The 9418-nt window shown below is 40.7% G+C and overlaps 2 protein-coding genes across 2 annotated transcripts in view; one reads left to right on the top strand and one right to left on the bottom strand.

The window, feature by feature from the left end:
• LOC122544733 (mucin-3A-like) overlaps positions 1-1618 on the top strand; it is a 14888-nt gene extending 13270 nt beyond the window's left edge. Inside the window, exon 4 of the mRNA XM_043684040.1 lies at positions 191-1618. Within this exon, the coding sequence (XP_043539975.1) occupies positions 191-871 (681 nt within the window). The 3' untranslated portion in view covers positions 872-1618. The remainder of the gene's footprint in view (positions 1-190) is intronic.
• Positions 1-9418, bottom strand: part of LOC122544734 (ankyrin repeat and death domain-containing protein 1A-like) — a 124216-nt gene that overhangs the window by 69472 nt on the left and 45326 nt on the right. Inside the window, exon 13 of the mRNA XM_043684041.1 lies at positions 7254-7311. Coding sequence (XP_043539976.1) covers positions 7254-7311 — 58 coding nt within the window. The remainder of the gene's footprint in view (positions 1-7253; positions 7312-9418) is intronic.

Raw genomic sequence — 9418 nt, 5'->3', positions numbered from 1 at the left:
TTCTTACAGTCCCACGCCAAATACTCCTGTCAACAGAACAACAAACCGTCCTTACTATCCCACTGCAAATATTCCTATCAATCGGAGAACATCAAACCATTCTTACAATCTTACTCCAAATACCCCCATGAACAGAACAACTAACCGTTCTTACAGTCCCACTCCCAATACTCCTGTCAATCGGAGAACAAACCGTTCTTACAGTCCCACTCCAAATATCTCTGTCAACAGGCGAACAAATAACCATTCTTATAGTCGCACTCCTAATACTCCTGTCAATAGGAAATCAAACCCTTCTCACAATCCCAGTCCATTTGCCTCTGAGAATAGGAAATCTATGCCTCTGCCCACTCCACCTGTCGTCTTACATAGGAGAATTTCACCTTCTCACAATCCCACTCCAAATGCTCCTGTGAATAAAGTAACCTCGGTGTTTTTTGTTCAACCCCCTTACATTACTCCTGTTAAAGAACAAATACCATGGATTCCTCGTATTAACTCTCCAAATACCCTTATCAATAGGAATTTATTAAAACCTCGTAATCTCTCTCTAACAGCTCCTGTTAACAGAAGGTTATCGATACCATTCCCTAACAGGTCTCCAGATCCTTCTAATGATCCTATTCCTATTACCCTTAAATACAGAAGGCCACCAAACTTTCTCCACAAACCCACTAAAATTAATTCCATGATGAGGAAACCCCAAACATTTTCCCACAGTCAGATAAACAAGGCTCCTAATTCTAGTAGAGCTTTGAAATCTGCCTACTTTTCTTCAAACGGAAGGCCTTTTTTATCTTCTCAAAGTTCTGCAAAGTCTCCCTATATGTCCCGTCACAAAACTCAACTTATTAACATTACAAAACCGTGACGCAGTTCACAATTCTCTAAAGCCAATCATCAGAGAAGGACATGCAGCCGACCAAAATGAAAAGCTACAGCAGCTTAAAGTTTTGGACCAAAACCTTGAAAAAAGCCCTTTGATTTCTACCAGTTGGTCTAATCAAAATGCAGATCAGCAGCAACTCTGCAAATAACAAATAGCTACAACAAGGAAGACAAGTCATTAGGAGATATGCAGTGAAATAATTGTCTAGATGGCAGACCAAAGAACAGACGTTGATAAATACGTGGAGAACTCAGTCTAAGTGGCACTGCAGTAATATCCGAATCCAACACAAGGGAGTTTCTTCTGCAGAGAGGTGACAAGTCAACTATCTCCAAAACCTTTGAAAGTTTTTAAAGAAGCATTTCTAAAATGATGAAATCTTCATACATGTCACTGGAAATGACATATGTAGTTAAAGGAAATCATTTGCAATTGGCTGTTATAAAATAACTCATTGTACTTTTGAGTTTCAATGTGCTACATCTGTGCATTATCATATGGATAAATAACATGTAGCTTCAATTGTCCTTTGCCTGCTCTCCACTGGTGAAAGGATAAGACGACTGATACCATGGGATTTGAGCATATCCTATTTACCAGAAAATTATTTGGTTAGAAGTGAAATATTCTCCAAACAGTTTGAGAATACAGAGTTTACCAAATTATAAAATGAATAAAAAGTTGGTAAATATGAAAGAGACAGGTCTCAAGTTGAATCCTGCTTATATAAAGATCTTTGAAATCAATCACCGCTCTTTTACATGGAACAGTGCTGTCTTCAATCCCGAACCTGAGTTCCACCATCCTTTAGCAAAGGGGAAAAGCGATTTGAACAGGCATCTGCCCTCATTTTCTTCTGGTGCACGCCAGGTTCCTCAACCAGTTTCTAGTCCAATAACATTGGAAATCCAAGTTCATTAATAAGTGAACATCCTTCAGGCTGATTCCCTATCCTCAACTCCACTTGAACAGAATGTCAGATCCTTTATGAAGTAATTTTCATCTCTTCCCATCTCTCTTGAAGGCATTAATTCCTTGTGGAGATAGATAGAAATCCGTAGGGATTAAATACCCTCCAGTACATCACTCAACTCAAACACTGAGCATCATCAGGTTTTTTTAACCGTGATAATATCACACCTAAAGGCATCTTATCCTTATCTGACATTTTCCACCAAAGATCACTGGATTGGAATGAGAAGCTGGAACCAAAATTGTTCTTATTCATTCCCCTAAGAGCAGATGTCAGTTGTAGCATGTAATGTGCTCGATGAGATAATTAAATAAGACAGGTGGTAATTGGAATCGGAGCTGATTTTGTAAGGGACAGCACAAGCCATGTTCATCTTGTTTCTCTCCATCTCCAACCCTGTTCGACTGTTGTGTTACACTCGATTAACATATTAGCAATTTTAAAAAAAGCACCTATGTTTTTAAAAATTATCTGGATGAGAAATGGGGAACTGCACTCAAATAGAGTGCACCATGCTAACTTATTTAACAGAAGGATTTAGGGGACCATCACAGTCTCTAGTGAAGCTAATTAAAGAATGACAAGAATTACTTTGGAGAACTGGGATATGTGGGGAGAGTTGTTGAAGGGGAAAGAACACTGCAGGGTTGGGAAGGGAAATATAAGGACTATGACTACAAAAGCAGGTTACACGCTAAGAATCCCACACTGAGAAACTAACCTCCTGACTCTTTTCCCTCTCACCTTAAGCCTGTGCCCTCTAGTTTTGGACTTGCCCTACCCCGGAGAAAAGACCTTGTCTATTTACTCTATCCGTGCCCCTCATTCTCCCCTTGATCTGCTGGGTTTCCTCCGGGTGCTCCAGTTTCCTCCAACGATCCAATGGTGTGCAGATCAGGTGAATTAGCCATGATAAATTGACCATAGTTTTAGGTACGTCAGTCAGGAGTAAATATAGGGTAAGGGAATGGGTCTGGGTGGGTTACTCTTCGGAGGGTCAGTGTGGACTTGGTGGGCTGAAGGGCCTGTTTCCACACTGTCGGGAATCTAATCTAATCCCTATAGCTCAAACCCTCCAACCCTGGCAACATCCTTTTAAATCTTTTCTGAACCCTTTCAAGTTTCACAACATCCTTCCGATAGCAGGGAATCCAGAATTGCATGCAGTACTCCAAAAGCTTAATGAGCCCCAGCAAAATTACAGTAAATGCAAATCAGGAGGCAAACTGTTCCCTGGGTGAGCTGAAAGAAAAATGATTGTGGTTGTTGGAAATCAGTCATCTCAGCTCTAGAACATTGGTGTCAGAGTTCCTCAGGATACAGTCACTTGCCCAGCCACCTTCAGCTGTTTCATCCACAACTATCTCCCCATCGTAAAGACAGAAGTGATACTGAAGCAGCCCATGTCCAAATGTGGTAAGATCTGGGCAATTGGTATATCAGATTTGGGCAGTCAGGTGGTAAGTAATATTTGTACCACATGAGAGCCAAGCAATGACAATCTCCAACAACACAGAATCTGGCCATCACCTCATGACATTTAATGACATTACAATCACTGAATCTGCTCTACCAATACTCTGTGAATTACCATTGATCAGAAACTGAACTAGCCATATAAGCACTGTGACCACAAAAGCAGGTTACACGCTAAACATCCTGCACAGAGAAACTCACCTCCTGTCTCCCCAAAGCCTGTCCATCATCAACAAGGCACAAGTCAGGGGTGTAATGGAACACTCCCCACTTGCTTGGATGAGTGCAGCTTTAACAACATTTGAGAAGATTGACACCATCCAGGACAAAACAGCCCAGTTGTTTGGCACTACATCCACAAGCATCCACTCCTTCTACCACTGACATTCAGGAGAAGCAGTGTTCTAGCTACAAAATGCACTGCAGATGTTCACCAAAGATTCTGAGTTAGCATCTTTGACATGAAAATGACAAATGGTTAGAGGGGTTTGCAAGGGTAGATAATTGTCACTGGGACACCGCACTCATTTAAGAAACAGCAAAATAAGAACATTAGAATTTTGTAAGTTCAGAGACTTGTGCTGAAGAACTAACTCTACAATTGTCATTCCCCTCATTAAGCTCATAATTGCTTGGATCTTAAGCTAACTCCTACTGTCCCTCAGCCTTGCCTAAAACTGCTAAACTCCTCAAATCCCTCACACTTCATGCAAACTATGGGATTCTTTAATAAAACAACTGCACGCTGGAAATCTGAAACAAAACAGGAATTATTGGAGAAACTCTGCAGGTTTGGCAGCATCTGTGGAGAGAAAGTAGAGTTAACATTTTGAGTCCAGTGATCCTTCTCAAAACAGAAACTCAGCTTTCTCTCCACTGATGTTGCCAGACCTGTTGAGTTTCTCCAGCAATTTCTGCTTTTGTGTGGGAACCTTTACTTGCCCTGTCTTCTGTCTCCAATCTAAAACCGAAACTGTGTTACCTAAATATTGAGTGCTACTTTTCTTTTTACGATTTTTCTATAGCATATTTCACAACCTCAGGACTTCCTAGAAACTTCACAGCCAATTAAGAATTTTGTTTTGAAGTGTAATCAGTAGTATTACGTAGGAAAATAGTGTATTCACCTTGTATACAACAAACATCCAAAAATTAATTAATAACCAGATAATCTGTTTTAACCATATTTTGAAGAGCTCAGTATTGACCACTATAGGGGAGAACTCACCTGCCTGTCTTCAAATAGTACTATTGGACCTTTAACGTGCAGATTAGAATAGAATCATAGAATCCCTAAAGCATGGAAACAGGCCATTTGACCCAACAAGTCCACACTGGCCCTCCGAAGAGTATCCCACCCAGACCTATTCCCCTACCCTATTACTCTACATTTTCCCTAACTAATGCACCTAACCTACAAATCCCTGAAGACTACCGGCAATTTAGCTTTGGTCAATTCATCTACACATCTTTGGCCTGTGGGAGGAAACCGGAGCACCCGGAGGAAGCCAACACAGACATGGGGGAGAATGTGCAAACTCCACAGAGAGAGTCACACGAGGGTGGAATTGAACCTGGGTCCCCAGCGCTGAGGCAGTAGCGCTAACTACTGTGCCACCCTGCCACCAAGAATCTAGAGGACAAACAACACCTGAAAAAACCATCAGCTGCAATCAAAATGAAGCGCTCAACCACACAGAGAGGAACCCTGTGTGATCCTACAATTAATGCACAGATGACAAAGGAAATAGGTTTCTTCCTGCCCACATTAAAAAAAAACTTGTAAAATTCTGAAATGCAGAAAACAACAAAAAATATCTGGAAATATTTAGATCTATCAATAGCTCGGACAGATAAACAAACGTCTTTGTCAGGATCTTAGAGAACCGGTGCTTTCGAGGTTGCACTAGAATCCTGACCCATCATTGAAGTATGGATCTGTCAACAAGAAGCAAACATTTGGATTAAGAACTAAAATAAAAATCAATGTTAGATTACGGAACCATCCAGGCCCACCTTATCCCCACACACCAGGCCTTGTCATCACATGGGCTGCTACCACATATAACCACACTGTCAGCCACTAAAAGCCCCATTAAGCAGCTATTCCTTTTTTATCTTTAACCCCTCCTTTGTCTATCCAACTGTGTTTCTCTCTCTTCGGGCTCTGTTTCTACTCATCCTTTTCCTCTCACCCCATGCCTCCACCCCACCTTCTGCATAAATATTAACCCATCTACCATCAAGTCTGAAGCACGGTCACTGGATTTGAAACATTAACTCTGCTTTCTCTCCGCAGATGCTGTCAGACCTGCTGAGTTTTTCCAGCAATTTGTTTTTTTGTTTGAGAACCTGAATCCTAATAGAGCTAACAGGGCAGCGATGAGGCTGCCTATTTTCCATTTTTGTGACTGTATTCTAAACCAGTTTGTGTTTATCCCTCAAGTCAAAACACTTCAAAACGTCATAGTAAGAAACTAAACCCCACAATTTTACCAAGAAAACACCAAATAAAGTTCCTCAAAATGCTATACCTTATAAGAATAGGAATTTTTCTAACCATCATGACAAACAACACAAAACTTGATCTAGATGAGAACATTATTCCAGGTTTAATGTAAACACTATCAACTTGGAATAGAATGTGTTTAGCTAGAGGATAAACTTAGCTTTCCTGTCCCATCAAATGCTCATAAGGTAGGTACAGCACGGGGCTAGATGCAGAGTAATGCTCACTCTAGGTACAACATAGTGCTGGATAATAAGTAAAACTCCTTCAAAACTGTCTTCATCAAACACTCCCAGGACAGATACAGCACAGATAAGATAAAGAGTAAAGCTCTCTCTACACTATCCCCATCAGGTACTCCCAGGACAGGTATACCAGAGGTTAGAGAGCCTTCACACCGTTCCCATCAAACACTCCCATGACTCGTCCAACATTGACTTGAATAAAGTTCCATCCAGACTGTTCCTATGTAAGCTGCTGAGTGTCTCCATACATTAGTGTATCTGAAGCTGTGTGAGAGAACTCAGGTGAAGACTTGGGTCTGCAGACTTGTATCTGAAGCTTGGTTACCAGATTGTGATTTACAGAAGGCATCCTGGTGACAGCCATTTGCAACAGCAAATTTCACTTTGAACAAAATGTTTGGTTTTTTTTTGTTTTAACAGGAAAGAGGATAATAATCTGAAATAGACATTTCTGCTTAGTATACGGTGCATCATTTGCTTTAGTGGAACTTTAAGTGCTAGGACACCGAGGTAACATGTAACAAGTTAGAAGTTATCAGAGCTATTCTGGGATTTTCTTGGTTCACAAGGGTTTACAGAGTAGCCCTTCCCTGGATTGATGTTGCAATGTAATGGTGTTCAAAAGGCAATTAACTTCATTTTTATTCAGTCTCGCTTAATTTAATCAATTTACGTGCAGGTTAGAAGGCTCTTAATTTTATAACACTTGACTCCTCTCAAAAATAAAAATGATATCCATCAGAACCAATCAAAACCCAGCAGGGTCAAAACCCTGAGCACTAGCCTTACATAATTCAAATGGTTTCATCTTATGGACTATGATTGTCAAAGTGTTGGTGATGTGCCTTTGTTTTAATATTTTTTACTCTGAAGTGATATCACCCACTTTAACAGACCAAAACACATAAATAGAAAGTGGAACAGAACACGGAGGCTCACTGATAATATTACGTAGCATGGTGACGAAACATCTGAGAACAAACCTTCCAGCTCAGCGAGCAAACTTACAACCTGAACCTGAAACTGAGCTACAAATCTTCTCAAAAATTGAAACTTATACTTATAAATCAATTTATTTTAAAAGATATTTCAGGAAAACAGTGCGAAGAAACATTATTCAATAATAGATGTTGTTCCACCTGTGCCTTCTGTACCACTCACATCACTTTGCACTTCTGCGATGAATCCTTCTCTGTATTCGCCTGTCTACGTATTTTCTCTGTTGAACAAAGACAATTCTGGTAAAATAAACGTTCACAATAATAATATAAAATTTAGGTCATATTAAACGTTTAAAATGCACTGCTGTGAAACTGACACAATTGAAACTTAGATCCCCTACAGTGTGGAAACAGGCCCTTTGGCCCAACCAGTCCACACCGACCCTCCAAAGAGTAACCCACCCAGACCCATTTCCCTGTGACTAATGCACCTAACAGTATGGACAATTTGGCATGGACAATCCACCTGACCTGCACATCTTTGTGACTGTGGGAGGAAACCGGAGCACCCGGAGGAAACCCACGCAGACACTGGGAGAATGTGCAAACACCACACAGACAGTTGCCCGAGGCTCGAATAGAACCTGGGACCCTGGTGCTGTGAGGCAGCAGTGCTAACCACTGAGCTATCGTGCCGTGATGCAATAGATCAAACTCTTTCCAGGCCACTTGTATCACACAGAATGCCAATAGACTAGATCCCTTCAAATTCATCATAATCCTACAGAATCTCAATGACCCATAGATTTCCCACTCACTCACTGCACTGAATCCCTCTTCACAATCACCGTACAGAATCTCAGTGACCCATAGATTTCCCACTCACTCACTGCACTGAATCCCTCTTCACAATCACCGTACAGAATCTCAATGACCCATAGATTTCCCACTCACTCACTGCACTGAATCCCTCTTCACAATCACCATACAGAATCTCAATGGACCAAATCTCTACTCATTTATTATACAAAATCCTAATGTGCCAGATAACTTCCTTATCACACCAATTATAGAGAGTTAAAACAAACAATATTCCTTTTTAATCATGCCCATCCGAAGAATCCCAATGGACCAGATTTCTTTCTAATCACTCCCATCATATGGAATGTGAAAAGACCAGAACGCTTCCACATCATGCCACAGAATCCCTCTGGATCAGAATTGTATATAGTGTATTGCTCATCAGATAGAATCTGAATGTACCAGATCCGTTCCCAATCATACCCATCATTCAGAATTTCAATGGAGCAGATCTCTTTTCACTCTGATTATAAAGAATCCCAATGAACCAAGTTCTTATTTATTCCCATCATGCAGAATCCCAGTGGACCAGATTCCTCTTTCCTCTCATCACACAAAATCCTAATTAATCAGATCCCTTTTATTTAACTACTATCACACCAGATCCCTCCTTATTCACTCCCTCACATAATTCCATTGGACCAGTTCTCTTCCACATCATGCCCATTATGCACAATCCATTTCTCCAGGTGCCTATTTACTCCTGTCCCAATGGATAATCCTTAATAATTACTCAGAGAGGCATGGCCAATAGATATTTCTTGGGATGGGGGAAGGTTTGTAGCCAAATTTCCCAGGGGACTCTTGGTTTTCCTGATAAATATTAACGATCTGGATATAGGGAAAATTTCAAAGCTTGCAGATGACACCAAACATGAAAGAATTATAAACTGTGATAAGGACAGAGTAGAATTTCAGAAGGACAGTGACAAGTTGGTGAAATGGACAGTTAGGTAGCAGACAAGGCTCAATGCAGCGGAGTGTGAGGTGATGCACTTTGGTCAGAGGAACGTTGAAAGACAATATAGATTAGGGGCTACAATTCCAAAGCTGGTACAGGAGCAGACAGATCTGGGTATATGTGTTCACAGATCACTAAAGCTGGCAGGACAAGTGAAGAGAACAGTTAATAATACTTGCAACATTCCCAGCTTTACTAATAGGAGCATAGAGTATAAGAGCAGGAGATGATGTTGAACTTGTACCTGTTAGACCTCAGCTGGTCTATTGTGTACAGTTGTTGGCTGCCCATTAAAGGAAATATTTGAATGGACTGGAGAGATTTAAGAAGTGATTTACAAGAATGGTGCCAGGAATTAGAATCTTCAGTTATAAGAATAGATTGAAAACGTAGGTACTGTTCTCTTTCGAGAGAAAAAGGCTGAGAGAAAGTATATTCCTGTCAGGGTGAAAGGGAAGGCTGGTAGGTATAGGGAATGCTGGATGACTAAAGAAATTGAGGGTTTGGTTAAGAAAAAGAAGGAAGCATATGTAAGGTATAGACAGGATAGATCGAGTGAATCC

Source organism: Chiloscyllium plagiosum, chromosome 51 (assembly GCF_004010195.1).
Source record: "Chiloscyllium plagiosum isolate BGI_BamShark_2017 chromosome 51, ASM401019v2, whole genome shotgun sequence".
In the NCBI taxonomy this organism is placed as follows: Eukaryota; Metazoa; Chordata; class Chondrichthyes; order Orectolobiformes; family Hemiscylliidae; genus Chiloscyllium; species Chiloscyllium plagiosum.
The sequence above is the reverse complement of the archived record's forward strand: the minus strand, read 5'-3'. Positions and strand labels throughout refer to the sequence as shown.